This window comes from Lepus europaeus, chromosome 4 (genome assembly GCF_033115175.1).
Source record: "Lepus europaeus isolate LE1 chromosome 4, mLepTim1.pri, whole genome shotgun sequence".
NCBI classification, from domain to species: domain Eukaryota; kingdom Metazoa; phylum Chordata; class Mammalia; order Lagomorpha; family Leporidae; genus Lepus; species Lepus europaeus.
The window spans coordinates 157,180,279-157,206,904 of NC_084830.1; the positions used below are offsets into that span (position 1 = coordinate 157,180,279).

Genomic DNA, 26,626 nt, shown 5'->3' on the forward strand with positions numbered 1-26,626 from the left:
TCTGGTATTGTGATGCCTCTGGCTTTGTTTTTGTTGTACAAAATTGCTTTAGCTATTCGAGATCTCCTGCATCTCCATATGAATTTCAGCATCATTTTTTCTACATCTGAGAAGAATGTCTTTGGTATCTTGATTGATATCACATTGAATCTATAAATTGCTTTTGGGAGAATGGACATTTTGATGATGTTGATTCTTCCAATCCATGAGCATGGAAGATTTCATGGAAAATTTGGTATCCTCTTCTATTTCTTTCTCTAAGGTTTTGTAGTTTTCATCGTAGAGATCTTTAACGTCCTTGGTTAAGTTTATTCCAAAGTATTTGACTGTTTTTGTAGCTATTGTGAATGGGATTGATCTTAGAAGTTCTTCCTCAACCGTAGCATTGCCTGTGTATACAAAGACTGTTGATTTTTTTCCACTGATTTTATATCCTGCTACTTTTCCAAACTCTTCTATGAGTTCCAATAGTCTTTTTTTTTTTTTTTTTTTGACAGGCAGAGTGGACAGTGAGAGAGAGACAGAGAGAAAGGTCTTCCTTTGCTGTTGGTTCACCCTCCAATGGCTGCTGCGGCCGGCGCACCGCGCTGATCCGATGGCAGGAGCCAGGTGCTTCTCCTGGTCTCCCATGGGGTGCAGGGCCCAAGCACTTGGACCATCCTCCACTGCACTCCCTGGCCACAGCAGAGAGCTGGCCTGGAAGAGGGGCAACCGGGACAGGATCGGTGCCCCGACTGGGACTAGAACCCGGTGTGCCGGCGCCTCAAGGCGGAGGATTAGCCTAGTGAGCCGCAGCACCAGCCCCAATAGTCTCTTAGTAGAGTTCTTTGGATCCCTTAAGTAAAGAATCAATGATCCTTTTCCAATAACTTTTACAGTTCTAACAACTACAAATATCAATGATATGTGTTATCATTGGAAAAACAGAGATCATTATGAACAAAAACACAGTAGCACAACAAAGACACCCAGCTGATTTAATTCAGCTCATATAAATTTTTTTCTTTTAAACTTTTATTTAATAAATATAAATTTCCAAAGTACAACTTTTGAATTATAGCAGCTTTTCCTCCCATAACCTCCCTCCCACCAGCAACCATCCCATCTCCCACTCTCTCTCCCATCCCATTCTTCATCATTATTCACTTTCAATTATCTTTATATACAGGAAATCAATTTAGTATATACTAAGTAAAGATTTCAACAGACTGCACCCACAAAGACACACAAAGTGTAGAGCACTGTTTGAGTAGTAGTTTCACCATGAACAAGGGGGCGATGCTATGGTGTAGTGGGTAAAGAAGCTCCTGGAAGAAGCTCCTGGCTCCTGGCTTCTGATCGGCCCAGCTTCAGCAGTTCTGGACATTTGTGCAGTGAATCAGAGGATGGAAGACCTCTCTCTGTGTCTTTCTCTTTCTGTAATTCTGCCTTTCAAATAAATAAATGAATCTTTAAAAGGTGAACCAAATAACTGAACATTATATTTTATTAACTACTTACATTTTTATGATCTATGTATAGTAGATTTTTGCTTTTCAAATTTTTAAATTTATTTTCATTTCATTTGAAAGGTAGACTGAAAGAGACAGAGATCTTCTATCTGCTTGCTCATACCCCAAATGTCTGAAACAGCTAGAAGTGGGCCAGGCTGAAGACAGGAAAATTCACATCTCTTTTCCCACATGGGTGGCAGAGACCCAAGTACTTAAGCTATCATTGCTGCCTCCCAGTATTTGCAACAGCACGACGTTGGCCTCGAAGCTGAAGAACTGGCACTCAAACCCAGGCACTCCAAAACAGGCTGGAGTCCCAATAAGTGACTTAACCTCTCTGCCAAATGCCTGTCCTTATGTGTTACTAATTTTTTTATTCTCAACTGATTGTTTAAACAAATGCTCCCAATGTACTTTGTCAAGGTTTTATGATCTAGGAAGCAACACCACTCCCTTGTAGATAACTTTAAAACATTAAATGAGTAAAAATAAAAAGAGAAAGGAGAAAGTGCATACCCCTAGGTATGCACCTAAGCTAACACAGAACATTCAAGAAGAGAAAATGAAGAAGGTTTAGTATTTACAATGTATTTTCAACATCAGGCTCAACAATCCCCAAGAAAATTAATCACAGGATCTAGTCATTCAAGTTTGTTTTTCATACTATACTCGATGTGACAGCAGGGAAACATGAGGAACTCAATCTAAGCATCATTTGCCCAGGTATCTGCAGTCTTCACTAGTAACTCATTATGAACAATTTCACTGTGGCTTTATTAAAACACTGCATGACACACCATTGCTCCCACTCAAGGGAACCTCAGCAAATCCACAGCAGGTACAAACAGCACATGCTGTAAGCATGTAGATCGTCGTGTCAATGTCAGCTAATGGATGTCATTTGAAATTATCCAAAATTCATCCAATGTGCACTGAAAAGTATGCCTGATTTATCTTTATACTTTAATTACAGACAACAATTAGAAGAAAAACATGTCATGAGTTTTGCTTTTTCGTTTGTTTTACAAAAACTCAATGATTACACAGCAAACAGGGAACTCTGGAGCAGACATTTGGTGCAAAGATGCTACTTGGGATGCCCACACTCCACATCAGAGTGCCTGGCTCCAGGCCCTGGCTCCACTTCCAATTCCAGCTCCCTGTTAATGCACGTCTGGAAACCAGGGTGAAGGCTCACGTAACGGGGTCCCTTTCAACTACACAGAAGATGAGGACCGAGTCCCCAGCTTTTCCCTGGCCCAGTCCCAGCTATTCACAGACATTTAGGGAGTGAACCAGCAGACAGATTTCCCGCTCTCTCTCCCACACCACCCATCCCTTCTCTCTGCCTTTCAAGTAAATAAAAATAAATAAATAAATCTTACTTAAAAATTAGGTATCTTCTTCTGGTCCCAGGTGCTTCAGGAGCTGGGGGTTACAATGTAGACATGGCCAAGTCCAGTAACCACACCACGCACAACCAGTCCCAGAAACGGCATCAAGAAACCCCAATCACAAAGACCCAAATCTCTTAAGAGATGCTGAGAAACATGTGTTCTCAAGAAGTACGAATTAACACTATAACTAGTACTCAAACAGTACTTTACACTTTGTTTCTTTTTTGTTGTTTGTTTGTTTGTTTTTTTAACTTTTATTTAATGAATATAAATTTCCAAAGTACAGCTTACGGATTACAATGGCTTCCCCCCCCACCAAACTTCCCTCCCACCCGCAACTCTCCCCTTTCCTGCTCCCTCTCCCCTTCCATTCACATCAAGATTCATTTTCAATTCTCTTTACATACAGAAGATCAGTTTAGTATATATTAAGTAAAGATTTCAACAGTTTGCACCCACATAGAAACACAAAGTGAAACATACTGTTGGAGTACTAGTTATAGCGTTAAATCACAATGTACAGCACATTAAGGACAGAGATCCCACATGAGGAGCAAGTGCACAGTGACTTCTGTTGTTGACCCAACAAATTGACACTCTAGTTTATGGTGACAGTAACCACCCTAGGCTGTCCTCATGAGTTGCCAAGGCTATGGAAGCCATCCAAATTTGCCGACTCTTATCATATTTAGACAAGGTCATAGTCAAAGTGGAAGTTCTCTCCTCCCTTCAAAGGCACCTCCATTTTTTTTTAAGGGAAAGGGTTTATTGGGGAACACCCAACAGACCAGAAAGCTGATTCCAGCCAAGACTGGGAGAAAAGTCACTCATCTTTTGTAGGTAGAGGGGTTTGTCTGTAGAGAAATTTTGAACAATTATACAGCATTAAGTGGGGAAGAGGACCATCAGTACACACAGGTTGGGAGTAGAGCCATTGGTGGTAGAGTAGAGGTTACAATTACAAAGAAATGAGGCCCAAGTGCGCTAGACAGGGTCTAGAACAAAGGACAGAGTCATTATTAGAGGAGCTAAGAAAGGTGCTGTCTAAGCTACAATTAAGTTTTCTGATTGAGAGGCAAATAGAACCTGACAGAAAGGGCTTGATAATAACCTGGTGGGCTTTAGGCCTTGTAAGTTAAGAGGCCCAGACCTATCTATCGCCTCATAGGATGTACACTTTGTGTTTCTGTGTGGGGGCAAACTGTTGAAATCTTTACTTAATATATACTAAATTGATCTTCTGTATACAAAGATAAATGAAAATGAATCTTGATGTGAATGGAATGGGAGTGGGAGATGGGAGGGTTGCAGGTGGGAGGGAAGTTATGGAGGGGAAGAAGCCACTGTAATCCAAAAGCTGTACTTTGGAAATTTGTATTTATTAAATAAAAGTTAAAAAAAAAAAGTACAAGAAGAAAGGCCTGAAGAAGATGCAGGCCAGCAGTGCCAAGGCTACTGGTGCAGGTGCTGAGACTCCCAAGGCCCTTGTCAAGCCTAAGTTAAGAGCTCGATCCAAAGGGTCTCAGCTGCAAGCTCACTCAGCATGTTTACATCACCCACCCCAAGTGTGGGAAGCATGCTCTTGACCAAGGCAAAGGCCAGGACTAGGCCTCAACTCAAGGGCAAGGCCAAGGCCAAGGCTCAGGTCCAAACCAAGCCCCAGGCCAAGAAGCATGCCCAGGCTGTAGCACACCTGCACCTGCAGCCCCAGGTCTGACTCTGAAAAGTGTCCATTCCCCTAAGAAGGCTGCACAGTAACAGCCTGTGTCAGCCAACACAAGGACAAAAGGAATGTTAGGGCCCCTGAGCTGCGGTCTGCATGGGTTAGTGTCCTCCTGTGTTGTCTGCACAAATAAACCTGAGACGGGAAAGATGTTTAAAAAATAAAAACTAGGAAACTGGGGCCAGTGTTGCAAGCCACAGTGGGTTAAGCCACTGTTTAGTTTGTTTTTACCGAAAGCAGGCAGCAAAACACCTTGCTGCAGTAGCTTCCACTCTATTTTCAACACCCTCAAGTCATTAAGTCACATTTTTGACACTGGCTTCTCTTAACAGAGTGGGGGTTCAAGTCCCAGCTGCTCCACTTTCAATCCAACTTTCTACTAATTAGCACATCCTGGGAAGCAGCAGACAAGGGCTCGAGTATTTGAGCCTCTGCCACCCCTGTAGGAGACCCAGATGCAGTTCCTGATACCTGGCTTTGGCCTGCCCCTGCCCAGGCTGTTACAGCCATTTGGAAGTGAACCAGCATGTGAAAGTTCTCACTCCGTCTCTCTTCCACTCTCTCTGATGCTCTGTCCTAACAAATAAACAAATAAAATTTTCTGTGTGAAAAATCAGGGAGATACTTTTAAATCCACTCTTCTAAGTGGACTAAGACTCTTAGCTCCACTTTTTAATAAAGAATGCCTTTTCCAAACCCTTCCAGGAGAATGTTAGAATAACTGTATCCCAAATGTCTTTCCCATACCAAGAATGGGTCCTCTATCTGTAATGACACATTTAAAAATGTTGGTAAAGCATCTGTGTTTAGTTTGAAACTTAGCATCAAAGGGAACTGTACCTGCCAAAGTGGTGCATCCCACGTTCTTTATCAGTAAACAGCACTCAGGGGTCCAGCGTGGTGTAGTGGTTAGGTCACCACCTGGGACACCTGCACCCCATATCACAGTCTGCGGGTCCAGTTCTAAGACTCCCTCCTGATCCCAGCTTCCTGCTGCTTTGTGCCCTCAGAAACAGCAAGGGATCACTGTCGGCTGGGTCCCTGCCACCAACACATGAGACCCAGACTGGGTTACTGGCTCCTAGCTTCGGCCTAGCCCACACCAATTTGTTGCAGGAATTCAGGGAGTGAACCAGTAGAGGGACAATCTCTCTCTCTTCCCAGGAAGCAGTATAAATGAACATTTAAACAACCAGTTCTTCAGCTAAGTGCTGAACTGATGAGTGCTATACATGTGGTATAGAACAACTTCCAGAGACATGAGCTGCGTAAGTTCTCAGATATTTGCTTGAAAAATTAAGTAAAATAACAGTATTTCACATTTAATTTCATATGAAATCAAAATTTATAACTAAAAATAATTGATGTATTAGCGTTCCTCAAAACTTAAAAAAAATCATCAGATCATATTAGCTCAGTAAATAATGGCCTATCTTCAGATTCTGTAAATATCCTAACAGTATACTGTACATATAAAACTAACTTATTAATATGAAGATACTTCAAAAAAAAACAAGGAAAAATAGCATTAACAGGTAAGTTTATTTCAGTCTTAAAATATTTCGAAAACCATGCCCAGTTTTTTCGTAACACCCAGTCCCCGTAGACTTTGTGAAGACCCTCTCTGATATTCCACATTCTAAGATCGTCCTTACTGTTGTCCACAGCTCCATCCAGTCAATGCTTTTTCATTAAACCTCTTTCTGCATCAATTTTTCAAGAAAAGAAGACACAATATCTGGAACCAATCAGAGCTTAACGTGGTTATGAGCACTTCAAATCTAAGAAAGATCAAAGCTGTACATCATAGGAGTTAACTCCATTACGTAAAACTAAATAGTTACTATACAGGTATGACTGCACTTTTTAGTGAAAGAACAAAAAGGAAAGTACTGTGGATAGAAAACCTCCTGGGTAGTTTCTCAATCACTATTTCCCTCCCCCACAAAAATGTCTACCGGTAAATCAGCTACCCCAGTGTTCAATACCAAGGGTATCTTAGGTTACCTGGGTTACAGAGTAACAGAATCCATTAGCCATTAAAAGTATTAGTGATTTCAGAAAGCAGATGTTAAACCTTAAGGCATTTTGCTGCATACTATCTGTGATTAATGAGACGACCACAAACATGCACACTGTACCATGTGAGTCTGCATATTAAAAAATGTAAGATCCCCCAAGGGCATTTAGTGTAGAGGTTACAAAAAAGGTTTAACTATCAAAGATAAATCTCCCTGAAAACAGGGCACTAGCTGAATATTGAGTTCTGAATTCCATTTTAAAATGTATTAATCATTATAACATAAAGTACTTCCAGGAGGAAGTGGTGAGAGCTTAGGAAACTGCATCTCAGAAAGTAATGGAAAGTAATTGGGTCTGTTTTTTTTTTTTCTTTTGCTTTCATTTAATGATGAGAAACAGAAATAGTAGGCATCAAAGTGTTTTAAAAATTATAGGGCATAAGAAAAAGGTAGGTACTATAATTACATGTCAGTTAAGAAAAATTAGATTCAAATGTTTATACGTGATTCTTATAAATCACTGAACATCAATATTTTAGTTATTTAGTTAAAATTATCTTCTACTTAGCATATGTTAGCAATTATAAATATCTCATATTAAATAACAATAGTATATGTATTTTTTCTTTAGATTTGCTATTCCTAGTGGCATCTTGTTACTCCTTAAATTAGTTTGCAACCAGTGTATTTAAACAATATTTCAATATATTAAACTGATGTCATTCAATGCTTGACTTTCCATGTTCAAGGATGATCCTCTAGTTATTACAGTTAGTTTTTAAACTCGCACATACTTAACCCGTGGGAAACGTTCTACTCACATTCAAGCCACACCTCTAAAAGCTGGACTTCAACCACACAAACTGAAGAAAGCCTGCAAGGTGGTGTGGGGCACTCAGAGAGCCTGTGGAAGAGCAGCACTGAGAACAAAGTAATCTGCACACAAACGCTTCTGAGCCCCGTCACAGCTGTCTCACAACATGCATTTTCCAGGAACTTTTGAGGGCCCCTTGTATTTTCTTTGAAGACAGAAATCCAATTGTGTCCCTGACTGAAGTGGACAGTGAAAGCACACACGTGAGAAGGCCTGGCATGACCAGAGCGCCACGGGGGAGAGGACACAGGATCTGCTGTGAGTACAATACACGGGACATTCAGGAAGCTGACAACACAACCTGAGAAACACAAAATAACGCTAGCTTAGGAAAGTCCTATTTCTGCCATAATGTCTGTTCTCCAGCACCTCGACTGGCTAATTACACATATCCATATTTTTGAACACTAGAGGGAGCATATAAAAGATGAAAAAAAAAAAAAAATAGAAAGTCAAATACTGCTATTCCCTGGTTTCTCAGTGTTTTATAAAACATTAGGTCTTATCAAAGTGTATCCTTATTTCTGATGCACAGTAGTGGAGTGTCTAAAACTTACTTTAAAAAATATCCAATATCCTTTCTAAAATGGTATTTTCCAGATAATTTAAAATTTGTTATGACTAATGGTAAGAAACAAGCACTACATTAAGAAGCAAAAAAATGCTGCAAAAAAGACACTTTCCTCCTTTATGTTTGAATTATTGTGATGAATCTGATTTAGAAAGAATAATTCTAAGTGCCTTAAAAAGTTTAAAATGACATCCCTGGGCCCACTGGGAAGACGGACACTCCCAAATCAGAGCCAGGCTTGTGTCTGAAGGTGCAGTTCTGGGATTCCAGTCTGCACTAGGGTTTGCAAAAGCTGACTTGTTCCGGAACTTCTACACTGGAGGACAACTCGGGAGCTACTTCCTGGGAATGAGAGGATGAAGACTGGATGAATCCTCCTCACTCTGACACACAGTGACCATGCACGTATCAGCTGTCGCCCACAGGTTCTGGGTCCATCTCAAAGAGCAAGAGCAAGGGTTGTGTATAAAGGGAGAGAACCACCTGAGGGACTCCAAGTAGGGGGGACAAGGGTTCTCTTCAGCCAATCCAGAAACTGTCACCACGGTAACAGGAAGGGGATAAAGAACCTGCACAAGTGTCCGGCAGACACATGCAAGGATGCTCAGGATCGCTAGCCAGCAGGGAAATGCAAGTGCAAACCACCAGGAGGTTTCACCTCACCCCAGTCAGATGGCTAGCACCCAAAAACCAAAACAACAACAGCTGGTGAGGATATGGAGAAAACGGTACCCCGATACACTGTTGCTGGGCATGTAAACTAGTCCAACCATTATGGAAGCCAGGATAGAGATTCCCCAGAAATCTGAAGCTAGATCTACCATATGACCTAGCCTTCCCACTTCTGAGAAAATACCCAAAGGAAATGAAATCAGTATACGAAGGAGTTATCTATACCTCCATGTTTATAGCAGCTCAACTTATAATAGCTAAGATATGGAATCAACCCAAACATCCAGCAACCGATAACTGGACAAAGAAAATGTGGTATATATGCAATATGGACTATTACTCAGCCATGAAAAACAATGAAATACTGTCCTTTGCAATAAAATGGATGCAACTGGAAATCATTATGCTTAGCGAAATAAGGAGACCCAAAAAGACAAATATGATACTTTCTCTGATACGTAGTTAACATAGAATACAAAAAAAGTATAAGAATGAAACTGACATATTACACTTTAACTACTGTTTACAGCCCTTGTCTACATTCCTGTGGAACAGTGGTTTTTCTACTTTTTACCTACTAGTGGTGAAATGAGCCTGTGATTATAAAGCAAACTGAAATTACATTATCACAAAAATTGAAGAAAAAAAGGAAGGAAGGAGGGGACTGAGGGAGGGAGGTAAGGTGGAAGGTGGGTATGATTATCTTCTTAGAACTGGATCTGTGAAATACATGAGATTTGCTCTCTTTATGTTAATAAAAAATTGAAATGCTTAATAAACATGTATTGCAGGTCCTTCTCTGCAAATAGTGAATAAGCAATGGAAAACAAAAGTTGCTAATTTTGATCCTTGGGAAATTTGGGAGAACAAACTGACAGTTGGAAGAGATCCAGTACTTATTCATTCACTTAAAAAGCACCCACTCTATGTTGGCCACTGCACCAGGACCTTGAGATACCTAAGGGAATAAAACAAAAGTCACTGACCTCCAGATGCTGGCACTCTGGAGACAGAAAGCAAACAATAAACACAAGAAATAAATCATTGCATGTATCAAAAGCCGTTGAGAATTAAGTAAAAGAAGAAAGGTATTCGGGGGAAGAAGGATAGGAAACTCCAGCACGTACAAAATCTGGGGGTGCCGAGACTTGAGCAGGACCTGCGTGGGGCAGAAAATCAGCTCCCAAGTGGAGTTCAGCATGGAAAAGCACATCTAGCACATTTATCCCCGGAACAGCAAGATCACTGTTGCAGAGAGCGACAGCAAGGAGAGCCTGGGAGGAGCAACCAGGTCAGAGTGCTAACAGGGAAGGAGGAAAACCTCGCAGGGCTCACAGCTACTGCGAGCACTCTGCCTGTGAGTGAAATCAGTCTGCCCCTGGGATCTGAGCAGATTAATGTGACTGCCGAGCTCAGAAGAGGATTAAGGGGGCACTGTAGCAACTCAAGTGAGAGGACAGTGGCTTGGCTCAGGGTGCGAGCAGTGCAGGAGGGAAGAGCTGGTGAGCATCTGGAAGTGTGTTGAACACAGCCAGCCATGGATGGTAACAGATGGGAAGCAACAATACCCCCAAGGGAAGCGGATGGGGAGGAGATGGGTTGAGTTTGGGACACAGTGAGGTGAGGATATCTCCTAGACATCTAAGTACAGGGAAACAAGCTCAGGAAAACAGCCCAGGCTGGAGGCCCAAACTTGAGAGTCACAGCTCTAGATCTGAAATTTACCCATAAAGCTGCACAAATCACCAAGAAGGGAAGAGTGATTTTTTTTTCCCTAAAAGATAAAAATTTAGAGTTCTGATATCCCACAGAGGGAAGAAGTGAAGGTAACAGATAAAGAAAAATCAGTGAGGAGAGAAAATACAATATTATTTACGGCAAGTGAGGAAAAGTTGTTACAGGGCCTGTCAACAGAGGGTACGCTACTAGATTTTATGACACCAGACTATTACATGACAATAGGCTAGGTGATGCTAGACTGAGAAGTGACTATTGCACTAAGAACCACGCAGCCCCAGGTGCAGCTGTGGGAGGATGGACCTGAATGGACGGAGTTAAGAGATGAATGGTAGGACACAGGAGATGGCACGCATTATCTCTTTTATTCGTATGCTGATAGGAATCATCTTAGGAAGAGAGAACAATGATGCGATATGAGAGACGGGAGGATTATTAATGATTTTGTGGAGTGGAAGACAAAGAACAGGCTCTTACGCAAGGGCAAGGGGGCCAATCGGCATTTGGCCCTTAATTACCCTTAACAAGCATTACATGACATTGGATCCTCAGTCGCAAGGCCTCATCAGATTAAAAAATGCCACAATGATGTCTGCACAGTTCGCAGCCAGCAGAGGCTAAAGAACAAGAACGCTGGACACGCAGGGAACAATTCTGCAGTAACAGAAACAAACACAAGACGGTGGAGCAGTGACTACAAACATGACAGAACAGACGGCAAACTGAAAAACAGCAATGGTGTCAGGAATGCGTGTGACGATCTCTACAGGGATGACGGCTGGGGAAGACCCGACTGCGGGACGTCAGGCTGCAGGGCTGCAGGTGGTCATCTGAGAGTTTTAGTGACAGGAGGATGGTGTGAGATCTTTCCAGCATGCGAGTCCTCAAGAAAGCAGAGCACTAGTCTGGCAGAGTGCTAGTCTGGCAGTGTTCAGAGAATGAATTGGTTACGGAGAAAAACGGCACAGGGACTGGCTCTAGGGTCACCAAAGCATCATTCTTGAAACCAACAGCACAGGAAGTAGGAAGACAGAGGTCAGAAGGAAGGTAGTGGCCAACGGCAAATCCCCTGTTTAGCAAGAATGGACAGGACCGAGCAATGGCTTTAAGCTCTCGCTGCATCGTGTACTTTTTCTCTCCTAGTTCCTGACACTCTCAGTGAGTTGTGTTTATGTTTCCATTTGAATAGTATCTCATTACAAAAATGTAAGTTCCACCTGTGCACGAGCTTGCTGTTCCATCAACATTGATAAGCCAGTACCCCACAGATAGAAGGCCTCCAGAAAGAGAATTTTTGGGTGAGGGCTTAAGTTTTGGAGGCACAGTGAAGAAATGGATGAGAAGGCAGGAGAGAGAGAGGAGAAAAAAAGGAAACAACAAAGACGATGACAAAGGAAGAACAGGGTGATGCAGAGGACGAGACAGGAGAGAGAGAGATGAAGTTGAGGCTGAACCCGAAAAATAGCTAATTGTGTCACAGCGGGGAGTGAGGAGGCTGGTTACAACATCGACTCAAAGGAGATATCAACTCGACTCCATCATCTGGCTCTTCATAAAAGCTAACCTATCTCGACTTCCTCAGTTAGTAAATAATTCTGTCTCTGCCTCTACTTTCTCATTTACAAAATAATTCTAACAACCTCCAAGGGTCTATGAGGATGAAGGAGTTAACACAGCAGCACTGAGCTGATGTCAGCCATCACCATCTCCACCACCTAATTTCACAGAATAGGAGTGCCACTCTAATCTCCCCTACGTCTGCAGAAATGGAAGGGGCAAGAGAAGCGTAAGACTAACGGGTGGATGAGATGAAGGCCTTTCGTCTGGTCAGAGTGGCCACTGACATAACTCATCGGTCAGTGGTGGCCATTCCTACCGCCCTTCCAAAAGCCTAAAATACACTATGAACCGACGTCCTTTGAAAGCTTTCAGTTCAGTTTTTATTGCATTATGGAAAGTGGAAAACAAGGTAAGAGAAGTCATGGGTGGAAAGGGAAGTATGTTGGACTAGGTTGAGGGGCAGGTGTGGTGGTGCAGCTGCTTAAGTTGCTGCCTGGGACATCTGCATGCCATGTTGATTTGTGTCCCGGCTGCTCCACTTCAGATCCAGCTCCCTGGTAATGCACCTGGGAAAGAGGCAGAAGAAGGCTGAAGTACTTGGAACCTTGCCAGCCATGTGGGAAAGTTGCATGGAGTTCTTGGCTCCTGGCTTCAGCCTGGTCCAGCCCTGACTGGTGTAGCCATCTGGGAATGGACCAGCAGATGGAAGCAAACTTGCTCTCTCTCCCTCCCTCTCCTCCCCACCTCACCCCTGTCCCCATTGTGTCTCTTTCTCTCCATCCCTGCCCTCCCCATGCCCCTGTCAAAATGCCTTTCAAAGAATTATTTAAAAAAAAAAAAAATGGAGAGGAAAAAAGCAATCAGGTAGATGTAAAAAAAAAAAAAAAAGGTAATGAAAAACACCAGATATAAAAAGATAGTAAACAGAAGATATAAAAGAAACACAAAGTCCTAGTGCTTTCTGGATAAGCATAAGGAAATAAAGAAGTGTGTAGGAAAAGCCATAGTGAGGACCGCACAATCCAAATGAAGAGCTGGAGCTCCCCATGGAGACTGCCTGTCCCCTGGGCACACCTGGCAACATCTAGAAATACTGTGGCTGCTCACATGATATTGGTGGTTGTACTGGCATCAACCTTTCAGAGCCAGGACTACTGCTAATCATCATACAAGGCACAAGACAATCCCTGCAAGGAACCATCCATCCGCAATGTCAGCAGTGCCAAGTCTGAGCAACCCTAGCCACACCTCCTCTCAAAAACATACCAAGTGTCCATGTTACTCAGGGTCAGATTCCTTACACAGACACCTGATGTGCACCTGACCCTGTCACCCGCTGTGGTTTCCCAGCTCACCTTCAACTACCAAACTGTCCTCCTTGGTCTGCAAGTGTGTGGGGCGCCTGCCCACGAGGCGCCGAAGCCTTGACCTGAGATGCCCTCCACAGAGGAAAGTGCCCCCGGCAGGTTCACAGAGGCTCCTCCTCACCTGCACGATTTCCCTGCAGCACCGCCCAGCACTTTGTCAGCTGGGCTATCCTGAACCACTCCGTGTAAGTGGCACCTCCTCCCCATCACTTCTATCCCATGATAAACCTATTTCATAGGAACTGTCACCTTCTGATACTTTATTTAATGCAGCATGTGTTACATTGTCCTATTTTCCTTACACCCTCTCTACATACCATGTAAGCTCCAGGCAGGAATGTTACCTGTTTTGTTTATCACTACATTCCCGTTATTCCCAGCAGTTAGAATAGTTCTTTGGGCTGAGACACACTGAAGTAACAGTAAGGACAAAAGTACAAGCATAGGAAGCTCCCTCTGTGCACAGAAACTATTCTGAGTGCTTTACATAGAAGGCATTTACTTTCTATAACCAGAGGACACCACAAATAACATTCTCACCATCACCATCAGAGCGAGGAAATAAAGGCAAAGAGAGTAAGTGTCCAATACTGCACAGCACAACAATTTGAAACAAAGCACCCCGGCCTGCATCTAAGACCTTACCCCCTACACTACTGCACCTTACTCTAATCACAGCCTCAAAATTCTTCTATTTAAAAAAAAAAAAAAGCCAGACATTACTAAGAAATATTGATCCATGCAATAAGGATGTACTCAAACTTCATTCTACATATAACTGAGCAGACATAAATATCTCCCTAAGAGTTACACTTTAAAATTACAAGGCATTTTCTTTTTTCTTTTTTTTTATTTTTGACAGGCAGAGTGGACAGTGAGAGAGAGACAGAGAGAAAGGTCTTCCTTTTGCCATTGGTTCACCCTCCAATGGCCGCCGCGGTAGCACGCTGCGGCCAGCGCACCGCGCTGTTCCAATGGCAGGAGCCAGGTGCTTCTCCTGGTCTCCCATGGGGTGCAGGGCCCAAACACTTGGGCCATCCTCCACTGCACTCCCTGGACGCAGCAGAGAGAGCTGGCCTGGAAGAGGGGCAACCGGGACAGGATCGGTGCCCCGACCGGGACTAGAACCCAGTATGCCGGCGCCGCAAGGCGGAGGATTAGCCTGTTGAGCCATGGCGCCGGCCAGCATTTTCAATTAATTACAGATAAGGTATAGTGTTATCACTATCATCCATGATACAAAGAAGGGTTTCCCACTTATCCTTTCCAGTAACTCAGTCATACTTTTTCAGATGTCTTGTTCAAGTTAATTTAAAATATAGGCATTATACGCATACCCTATAAAATCCTGACTGCCACAGCGTAAGGAAAACAGCCGTGATCCATTCTGACATATTTTAAAGAGTAATAACTAATGGCTGATTGTTTCCATGTTTCTTTGGCAAGAGAACTTATTGGGAGAGACATTTCATCCAGGTAATGTCTTGCATTACTAAGAAGTGAGATGTTTCAGAGTATATTAACATGCTCAGTAAGAATAACATTCTAATGTGGAAAAATAAAGCAACAGGTGTGGCTTCCTCACAAACTACAATGCACCAGGGCAATTCAAAAGGTATGTAAAAAATGCTGTTTATTTTTCTTAAAAACTGATGAAACCCATGCATCTCTGTCTCGTAATATGCATTTTCTATGAATTCTAAGTATCTCTTGAGTTTCAGGAGTTACTACCTATCTTGCTACACAAAGTTTAGAATACATTAACTTAGAGAAAAAAATGCAAATGCAAAGGGAGAAAAGTGCTTCCTCTATCTTTGCATTCTGTGTGTAACCAAGCATTCTTCCGGAGGTGGAGTTCGCCCTCCCCGCAGGGAGGATGTGCTTGGAGCATACAGCCCTCAGCTTGTTGACATCATTTACAGCCTTAAGCACAGTACCGTACATATATCAAAATTCCAAATAATATTCATGATTCACACATCAGTGTCCTACAGGAAAATAATACAACAAAGAAAACTGCTGTTCTGGGATCCATGTAAAGAAGGCAATATGCTTAGCTTATCTTTTTAACCATATTTATTTGAGAGACAGAGACAGACAAAGAACCCCCATTCACTGTTTCCCTCCTCAACTGCTGGGCTTGGGTCAGGCTGAAGCTGGGAGCTGAGAACACAATCCAGGTCTCCCCCGTGGGTGGCAGAAACCCAATCAACTTGGGGTCTTCCTAAGCAGGAAACTGGAGTCAGGCACTGGAACCAGGAATAGAATCTAGGTACTCCAATGTGGGGCACAGACATCTAACTGCTTGGCTAAACACCTGCTCCCAAGAATATGCTCAACGTATAATGAGCTCTGGGAACATCTTGCCTTCTATGTAGCAACCTATCTTGGCACACATCTCTAAGAAACTAGCAAATGACATAACCACTAGACACGCAAGTGTTCTGGAGTTTGGGAGGTATGGCAAGTTATATATATTGTATTTTTCTACTTTGGAGTTAAATGCACCAGGGTCCAATCTAATAGAAGACAACTGCTGATAAATGACTCATCTACTCCCTAGAATAAAAGCCATCAGATTTTTTACAGCCATCGGCATTTCTTTTCTCCTTTTCTCATACGGCCTTGACTTTTACTCCAGAAGATTATGGAGCTGGACATCAGCAATTACTGTTTGCTTTTTTTTCCCTGTAAAGGTAATCGTTCACTTGTTTCACCTCTGATCCCAAATCATTCCCACCTGAGGGAAATTCAGGTTCAGAAGAATCTTTGTCCCAAGGGGAAATGGCCCCAACTTCAATCATTCATCCATAAGGGGTTTTTTGATATGGGGGGAAAGTGAAGAACCACTGGAATTACAAGAAAACTGGCTGGACCAATTTTTTTTTTTTCAACTTGGTATTTTCCTGTCACATGTAGTCTGAAATCCTGGAATCATATTTGATACTGTAAAACGGTAAGTTTCCATGAATATAAGATGATAAGCTGTTACCTTGTCTGAACTTAGAGAAGTTATTAGTAATCATGAAAATTTGCTTTTCCTAGGCAAGCATGGCACATCGTACCTGTAGCTAAAAATATACATGTGGTGTGCCTAACACCATACTGACAGAGTCACTGGGCACAGGTATGCAATTTGATTGGCTCCCGTTATTCTACATGGAAACATTTATCCCCAGTACTTACAATGTCAATGTCTCCTGCCTGAAAGTGGAGAGTGGGAGTTTAATTCCTTTGGAGCCCTCCTATCTTGCCATTCTCAGAACGAAAATCAGCCTATGCCGCACAAGGCAACCCGTGTCCTGAGCTCACAGGCCGCCTTGTGAGTCTACCGTGATTTGGACATTAATTAGAAATGTCTTTATCTTCTCATTTCAGTTAATGTTACTTTCTGGCTCTCGCTTAAAGGTTAAATATCCCCAGGTTCCAGAGTCCTAACGGAAACCTTAATTTAGAGCAGTTCTTCCCAGTGAACTAGCTTCCAATAGGAGGAAAACATTTCTAGTCCATAATATACCAAAAGAGGAAGCAAACAGGATCTTAGAATAGGACTGTTAACTTGCACTCTGTAGACTGGGAACAGGCGGTGGCTTGTAATCAATAGAACTAAAGTAATGTAAGAGTTCTACTTACGAAACAATACCACATCATGAGACAGCACAGTGGCTTCTGCCTGGTAAAGATTCCAGTGCCAAACCCCAAACACCCCAGAACATGGTAAAGGGAAGGCCTTCCTTCTGAGGCATAGGATGTCAACAGTGTAGAATGAGACATCCTCCATTTTTATTCATCTGAAACAATGGCATACAATTACTAGGTACCACCAAGCACCCATGTCAGCTGTTCCTATTGTCTTCTAGGCCGTAATATAAAAACGCCATGGAATATTCTTATCAATATTATTGTTGAATATTAACTAGGTTCACGGTAATTCACTACAGTAGCTATTTATCTGCAAAGTAGAAATTGTAAGGTCTAACTTACGTGTTATTAATTTTGCCTCAAAGCTGGTACCTCAAATTAAGTGGAACTCAAGAAAACAATGACCCTCACCCTGAAGCTATTAAATTACACAGCAAGTCTCAAACTAAGTGGCTTCCTTCAAATTTAAGACACAAGGTCCACACATTTACTTCTGCTGGAAGGAGCAATTTGTGAGAACTCCACGGAAGACAGTTTGGTAACATGGACCAAGAACTTTAAAACTTTCACATCCCTGACTTTGAAAAAAATGTTTAAAAATGGGGGGGGGGGGGGGCGACGCCGCGGCTCACTAGGCTAATCCTCCGCCTGCAGTGCCAGCATCCCGGGTTCTAGTCCCGGTCGGGGCGCCGGATTCTGTCCTGGTTGCCCCTCTTCCAGGCCAGCTCTCTGCTGTGGCCCAGGTGTGCAGTGAGGATGGCCCAAGTCCTTGGGCCCTGCACCCCATGGGAGACCAGGAGAAGCACCTGGCTCCTGGCTTCGGATCAGCGTGGTGCGCCAGCCGCAGCGGCCATTGGAGGGTGAACCAATGGCAAAAGAAGACCTTTCTCTCTGTCTCTCTCTCACTGTCCACTCTGCCTGTCAAAAAAAAAATTAAAAAATAAAATAAAAAAGGGGGTACAGTTTAGTGGTTAAATGTGGAGCTCTGACACTAAAGTAACTGCTGCTGAAGCCTCAGTTCTGCACTGGAAAACCAAGTGAGCCCAGGCAAATGACAGCCTCTCAAGCCTCAGTTTTCCTATCTGTAAAATGGAGCACAACAGTACTTTCCTCTGGTGAATTTTCAGGTGTAAATGACTTAACAGCGCAGTGCTTGGGGGAGCACACGGCAGAGAGCAATACCTGTCTGCTAAGTATTTTTATTGTGAAAGCTGTTCTTCCTAGTTACACATAATTATCACAAAAAGCCGGAAGTAAACAGATGTTTAGCCTATCAAGCCTAGCACTGTGTCACAGCACGTTAAGCCGCAGCTGGTACTACCAGCATCCCATACTGGAATGCCACTTCAAATCCTGGCTACTCTGCTTCCAAAACAGCTTCCAGCTGTTGGGCCTTGGAAATCAGCACCAAGGACTGCCCATGACCCTGGGCCCCTGCCACCCACAAGGCAGATCTAGATGCAGTGTCTTAGATTCCGTCTGGCCCAGCCTTGGCTACTGTGGCCATTGGAGGAGAACCAGAGGACTGAAGACGCTGCTCTCTTCCCTCCCTCCCTATCACCCTGCCTTTCAAATCAACATACAAATCTTTAAAAAATGTTTAGCAGACCTATCCCTGTATAGTATTAAGGATAAGTCTAAAAATTATACAGGAGAAAATATAAATTTTCTAAACTTTCTATCTGTATACTCTATTACTTCTAAGATCAGAAAAAAGGAAACTTCTTCATTTTTTAAAGTCCCATTGGTTGTTTACTAATCTTGTATTTGACTTGATGTCAGTTATGTGCAATTCTACCAGAACTGAAGAGGCAACCTACTGGCATTTTATCACTCCCAAAATTTCTTGATGAACTAGCTGTACAGAAGGTCCCACAATTTGTTTGAGAAAATATGTTTTGGCCAAACTTGCATTTCCATCTCTTTTCCTGTATTTAGATTTAAATACCTGAGATCCTCAGAACAGCCAGAGTGGAAAAAAACATAATCCAGGTCACAATGAAACCTATTACAGTGGTGTTATTATCTATTACTTCGCTATTGCCTGAAGCACACTCTCTGTTACTTTAGGGCTGCCTGAATTTCTTGTCAGCTAATTCTCTGTGTACCGAATGATTTAATTCATTGGAAATAGAAAGCCCAAGAAGGATGGTTACTGTCTATCTCTGTTTCCTCAAAACCATACACACATGGCTCAGCCACATGCCATAAAATCATAGTCAAGAAAAATTTAAGTGTTTCAGCACTTGGTAAGCACACCTCTGTCTGGGAGGGTGGACCGTGGTACAGAGCAGTAAAAATGCAGCTATTGCCACTTATTAAACGAACTGTTAAATTCCATTCATTCACAACTTTAGAACTTGGAGAATGCTCCAGAGATTATTCTCTACAATATTTCCTAGTAATGAGTTTTCTATGCCTGGACTCATTAACCAAAAAATATGCTACAGGATTTCCGGGGCAATAAACCACAGAACTCCAAGTGGGTAAGCCGTTAAAAAGGAGGGAACGTTTAAAAGCAAAAATGTTTTGCAGGTAATTCTAAGTTCTTTTAGTTTTCCTCAGCCCACAATGTAAGTTTAACCTGTCTGGATTTATGATATCATTAAAATGACCACAGATGCTTCCCGGTCCACAGTCACAAGATGGACAGGCATCCCTGCCGAAGGGGCCAACCACTGAGTAACTCGAGGTCACCAACAGAACAACTCACTTTAACAGGTTGCTCCTGCCTCTGGAAGCTTCTCCTGAAATCAAATGTCTTATATGATACATATATGTGCATGGTCTGTACACACACAAACACACAGGGCCTTCAAGAAGACTGGAAATGGAATCAAAATACAAGCTCATTTTGATGAAAAAGTTTTTGAAATTAATGCAAGTGCATGAACTTTTGGAGTCCATATATAACTTTTGGAGACTCTCTCTTCCTTCTCTCTCTTCTCTTTCTCTCTCTCTATATAAATATGTGTGTGTACATATACATGTATGTAAGTATATTCATGATATATGGAATTAAAATACAAAAACACAAAATATAAATTTTGTTTCTCAATATTAAATTCCATAAAATTCCAAATGCTTTTGTAAGCAATGATATCAGCCATAGAGTCTATCTCTAAAGAACTATCTCTAGGCCGGCGCCGTGGCTCACTTGTCTAATGCTCTACCTGCGGCGCCGGCACACCGGGTTCTAGTCCTGGTTGGGGTGCCAGGTACTAGTCCCAGTTGCTCCTCTTCCAGTCCAGCTCTCTGCTGTGGCCCAGGAAGGCAGTGGAGGATGGCCCAGGTGCTTGGGCCCTGCACTTGCATGGGAGACCAGGAGAAGCTCCTGGCTTCAGATCGGTGCAGCACTGGCCATAGCAGCCATTAGGGGAGTGAACCAATGGAAGGAAGACCTTTCTGTCTCTCTCTTTCACTGTGTATAACTATACCTGACAAAAAAAGAAAAAAAACTATCCCTGGGAATTTAAACATATCCCTGCAGCTTTTTCTACATTATTAACTGGAGAAAAATGAGTGCTATTAGAAGATATTTTCAATTAGAAAACAAAAGTAAGTGAGACAGAGCCAAATCAGGACTGTCAGATGCCCAATGATTTCCCTTCAAGACTCCTGCTGCGTGGCCCTTGTTCAGTGAGAATGAGCAGAACTGTCACAGCAGAGCATGACCCGGGTGAGGCTTTCCTGAGCAATTTTATGGTAAATCTTCGGCTGGCTTTCTCATAACAAACAGGAGTCTCCTGCAGAAACTCAGCAAGCAAAATGGCTTGAGCATCCCAAGAACCTCCTGCCTGACCTCCGCTCGTGACTGGTCCGTCCTCTTCTGCTCTGTCTAGACCACTCCCACTTCTCGTTAGCCATTGCCTTGGCTGAGCTTTGTCTTCACAATCATCTTGGAAAAGCCATGATTTGTCTCTTGACCAAAGTTTTCAAAGAAACGTGGACGGTTTTGATCACAGCTGTTTAAAAATTCCACTGACAGCTCTGATATTGTCTGTAGCTCATCTGGGCACAAAGGCTTGGGCACCCATCAAGCAGGAAGTTAGCTCCACTTTAATTTTCCAGAGTTCTATAAGCTGAACCAATTTTAACATTTAGAGTTCTGCCTATTGTTTCCGGTGTTAGCCAATGGTTCCCTTCAATTAGGCCACGAACAATTTCTTTTTCCTTCATATACTGATGTTCAAGGTCTGCCCTGCAGGCCTTATCTTCAGTGCGGTCTTGCACCTCCTTGAAATGAGTTATCCATTTGTAAACTGATATCCCTGGAGCACTATCCTTCACACCTTTTCATAAAGTATCAGGGATTTCCATTCTTCTACCCAAGCTTCACTATGGATTTGATGTTTGCTGCTGCATCAGTTTTAGCAGACTTCATGGTGATTCTTTATGAACTGATATTCTTAGCTTTCCTAGTGTCTCAAACTTCACTCAGTTTAGACATGCTGGAATGAGTTGATACTATCTTATTTTGGTGCGAAACATGTTTCTTTTGCATACTTTCTTCATAATACACACTTTCCATGAACAGTCTAAAGATCCCTGACATGTAATTCAACTCATACAATAGTCTTGTGAGGTAAAATCAAAAAGCAGAATGCTACAAGAAAAGACCAAGGTCATAAACAATATAAACTAAAAGAGAATCCAGTTATAGCAGCAATGAATTTTGTTTCCAGAAAAAAAAAAGTCTGTTTATTAGAGATTCCAGTATCTCTAACAAGATCTGTGATTGAATGTTAACAGCAACATCTGATACAAAACAACTTATCAGTGAGATCTTCAAAAAAGAAAAGAGAAACTGCTACCCAACCCAAAAATGTCAGATTACTTGAGAACTATTTTGAAAAAGCAATAGCTTTATTTCTACATTTCCTAGTGAAAAACATCCACACCTGCTATACCAGTATGGTTCATTTTATTCCAAAGCTCTAGAGTTCCATCACTATATTTTTCATTTTTTCAATATGCAGGAAAAAAACCAAAGGGTATCAACCTTGCATTCTAATGCTATTTCCTTTTAACTTCTACTATCTCCCTTTTCAAATCCTACCCACATTACACAAAGATTTAAACTTTTCTTTCAGACTCTCCATTTCTTCAAAGGACTCACCCTTAATGGAAATCTCCAATATTTAGGGGCAATATTTGAGTATTTTATCTATTCTATATGGCATCAGTCCATCATTTGACAACCTGAATAAACTCTTAAAACTCCTGTCTTTGTACTCATAAGGTTAGGTAGTCTACTGGTTACTCCAGATCAGAGAAACCATATGATATCCATCTTTTTCACTTATGTGAACGTATAATGATTTTGTGAATGTGTAATGGTTAGGTGAAGTATAATGGTTTCCAGTTGTGTACATTTTGTTTCAAAAAAAAGAATCATTTCATTTTTTTCTACAGCTGAGTAGTACTCCATAGTGTATATATGCCACAGTTTCTTTATCCACTCTACTGAAAATAGATCTTTGTAAAAATAAAGAGTGAGAATATGAGAGGGAGGAGGAAGAAGGGATGGGACACGGGCAGGAGGGAGGATAGGGAGGAAGTAACACAACGTTCTTAAATCTGTATATATGAAATACATGAAACTTCTATACCTTAAATAAAACATTTTTTTAAAACTCCTATTTTATCATCTTTTTAAGTCTTTACCAAAGTCTTACAATTCTATTAAGCACATAGCCATTATTGGCTTATAAATCAACATATGCTCATTCTCAGTTCTATTTTCTTTCCTTCCCCAGTTCAATATTGGAGAGTGGCCACTGAGCAAGGTAATGCCTTTATATCAGTTACATTGAATGACAAAATAAATGCATCCCCAAATAAACTTTTGAGCTCACTGAGACCAGAAGATATACTTACTCATCTTTGTACAATGAAAAGATGGTAGAGGACTTGGAACACGGCAGGTGCTGAATACATAGCTTGAATTATATTTAAGGCTTTTCCATTATAGCATAGAAGGGAAAATGACTCATTATTTCTGAAAACTGAAGTTATGTGAGGTCTCAGAGTATAATAAAACTGCTCTTAGTCTTTCTAGAAATCCTGTTTCCCTTCCTCCAATGTATGGTCCAATTATAACCGATTAAGTTAATATACTCAACCACAAATGATATCCATAATAGCAGCTCTTTTTGCTGGACAGACTGGAGTTTTGTTACTAATTATTGAAGTGTTTCAGGCAGTTACTAGTTTATTTGGATCCACTGTGCTACCTGAATTAGTACATGGCTAAAGTCCAGAAAATTTCTAAAAAAGAAAAACAATTTCAAATAAATGTCTAATGTCGGTACAGTTTATACAAAGATAAAGGACAGGACATTCAAAAAAAGAGAGAAAACTGCATTTTAATTAGAATGAAACACAACAAAAAATGGCAACGAATATGGAGATCCAGTCAAAATCACTTTTTTATTCTTAATTTGTTCCATATTACTAACAGCTCACTGCTAACCTATGGTCTAAAAGTACAGCATTGCCAATAAAGGTATGAGAAGTCTAAATACACATGTATGTAATCATAAACCGCCAGAATATCCCACAGCTGATGTCTGGTAGCATTTACATTTCTAAGCCATACCTACAGAAACCAACAAGCTTTGTTATCTGCAAAGTTTTAAGCTATTGCATTATTTGAAACTATCAAAGTCTTATCCCAGTCTCATATGCAGTATTACACTAAAAAGATAAACGCTGGACAACTGCAACAGGGCATGGGTTAAACATGCCCTATAAATATTTTGTTCTCAAAATAACTTCAACTCACATTACAGAAATAGTCACTGTTTTCGGACCCAGCCATGCTGTGTCTGCTCCCATGTTCAAACCTACAGAAGTCACTAACGTCAGGTCCCTTATCACTCACCCACTGCACTATCAGCTGAGATCTGTGCCCACACAGGTCCTTGTGCATGCTCAGAGCTTCTAAAGCATCAAGCCGAACCCCCCCCCCCCCCCCAGTCCCTGCATCTGCTTGGTTGCACACACATCAACTATGCCTTTTTTTTTTTAATTCTTTGATGAACTACCTGGTTTTTTTTTTTTTCCTCCCCCTAAAGACATCCTCAAGTAAGTGAAAACAGACAGATCAGCAGCCTCCCTGATTTCTAACTCTGTGATTCCAACCAAGAACTGAAGAGTGAGCAGCTTCCCTCCAGGTCTGCGTGGGTCTCCAAAGCCCGGCAGAACCAGCACCAGGCGTGCAGGGGTGCCTGTCACTTACTCCGTGCAGGGCTCCGGCTGGACTGATGTGCCCGTCACCTGGCGAGCAGGTAGGGCCCGCGGAGGCTGCAGGGTGACCACCCTCAGCCCAGCCCAGCCCGGGTAGTCGCCCCACCTCCCTAAGCTCCCCACGCGCCCCGCCTCGGGAACCCCAGCTACCAGGCGCACTCGTGCCAAAAGGAACGTGCCCAATTTTTTTTTTAACGTCATAATGCCTCAGATGAAAACACAGCCTGCCAGGCACGTCAGACAAAAGGACAACGCGGACCGGAGCAGCATCTCTGGACCCGGTTTCCGCGCGGAGCCCCTCCATCCGCCAGCCACTTGTAGGGCGGCCATCCCCAGAAGCCCGGCGGCGGCGCGCACAACCTGGAGGTCCGCGTCCCCCCACCTGCCGCCCCCCGACCCCTGTCTGCAGGGCACCCTACAGGGGCGACAGCTGCCGCCGGAGAACCCCGGCGACCACCGGGCCGGGTTTTTTTTTTTTTTTTTTTTTCTTTTTACAGACCTCAGTTTGGTGACAGATTTGGAGTTCAGTTCCAAGCGGTAACGGGGAGAGGTGGAGGTGGACGGGAGGACTCTCGCCTCACGCGACACCCCAGGAGACCCCAGGAACCCCCCACCACCACCCCCTATGGCTTCAGAAGCGGGGTAATCCCGACCCTAGACGACGCACGCCCCACACCTCGCTGCCACCCCGCCTGGCAAGTTCCAGCCCCGGCTCCCGCGGCGCCCGGCCGCGGGCTCCCTCCCCTGGCCCGCGGGAGACCCCACCCCTCCTGGCCGCCCCCGCCCCGCCCCGCCCCGCCCCGCCGCCCGAGTTACGCAGCCGCAACCCCGCACGGTCTCGGCTTCTCTCCCTCCGGATCGCTGGGCCTGGCCGGGGGAGGGAGGCCCAGGTGGGATGGGGCACGGGGACACGAAGCTGGTCCCGAGGCGCAGGGACGCCGTGCCGAGACCCCAGCGCGTGCGCCACACACGCGCGCCCTGCCGCCCGGGGTCCCCGCCAAGTGGCGACAGGACGGAGCGGGGCGAGGCACTGCGAGGGGCGCAGGGGATGCGGTGGGAACCGCGAAAGTGAGAAAAGTCCCAAAGCCCCTCCACGTCCCCAGGCCAAGCTCCTCCCGCAGCGGTGCCGGTAGCCCTCCGGGCGCCCGCAGGGGGCGGGGGCGGGCGTCCCCTCGCTGCCCTGGCCCACGGCCCGGAACCCGGCTTCCCCCAGCTGCGGCTCGGGAGCTGCCAGGCAGAGCGCCCTGGCCGGGAGTCCCGGGCAGCGCAGGGCAGGAGAGCGCCGCGCACGCCCGCCGGCTGCGCACGTCTCGGCGGACACACGCCCCCCGCCGCCGGCCCCGTCGAGGAAACACTAGTTGATTTCGCTCTGATTTTTTTTTTTGAAGTGCAAGAACAACTCTTTCAGGAGGCCCCCGAGCAAAGAAAAGTCCGCGAGCAGGCGTCTCCGCGGTTCCCAGGAGTTTGCAAACACTGCGCTCCCCAGCCTGGAGAGACCCGGGACCCCCGCGGCGAGGCGCGCCCGGCCCCCTGCCCAGCCCGCGCCCCTCACCTCCTTAAGTTCTTTGGCCACGTCCTTCAGGTCCCCCAGGACCAATTCCAGATCCTCCACGATTATCTTGATCTGCTCCTTCACCTTGGTCGTGGAGGCTGCCGGCGGCCCCTCGGCTGGAGAGGACGAGGCGGGGGTCCCCTTGGACTTGGCTGACATTCTCTGGGGGCGCGAGAGGCAGGTCAGCACAGGCGGGCGAGCGGACGCTGCTGCGCGCCCTGGTCGCTGGCGCTGCTCCTGCCGCGGCCGCCCCGGTCCCCCCACATCCTGGGCGCTCCCCGGGCGGCGGCGGGCGGCGGCGCTCGGCGCTCGGCCGCGCGGCCGCACCGCGGTGCTGCCATCGACTCGCGAGCCGCGGCGCTCGGCGCGGGGCCGCAGACGGGCGAGCAGCGCGCCTGCGCCTCCGCCCGCCGCCCGCGCCGCGCACACGCTCGCTCCCCGCCCGCAGAGGGGCGCGCCGGGCCGCCGCGCAGCGTGGCAGCGGCGGTGGCAGCGGCTGCGCCCCGGCGCGCCCTCGGGCCCTCTGCGCCGCGCTGGGCGTCGGGGTTCCGGGCCGCGAGTCCCCGAGCTGCCCGCGCCCTCGCCCGCCCCAGTGCTGGTCTTGGAACGCCCCCTGCACCGCACCGGGGCTTGGGGCGCCGGCTCGCACCTGGCCCGCGTTCCTCCGGCCCCGCCCGCGGGCGGAGACCCCTATCAGTCTGGGGAGAGGCACAGGGGGATTTGGAGTTGCAGGGAAGTGACCCTAAATGCCTGTCCGGGACCACAC

General features: G+C 44.5%; 1 protein-coding gene across 3 annotated transcripts in view; it reads right to left on the minus strand.

Annotated features, from left to right (window-relative positions):
* PRR16 (proline rich 16) overlaps window positions 1–26,126 on the minus strand; it is a 297,143-nt gene extending 271,017 nt beyond the window's left edge. For all 3 annotated transcript variants that reach the window (XR_009865760.1, XR_009865761.1, XM_062189270.1), the window contains exon 1: window positions 25,861–26,126. Coding sequence is in view for 1 of the 3 variants with exons in the window: in XM_062189270.1 (XP_062045254.1) it covers window positions 25,861–26,019 (159 nt within the window). In the remaining 2 variants the exon portion in view is untranslated. The remainder of the gene's footprint in view (window positions 1–25,860) is intronic.
* Window positions 26,127–26,626: the final 500 nt, after the last annotated feature.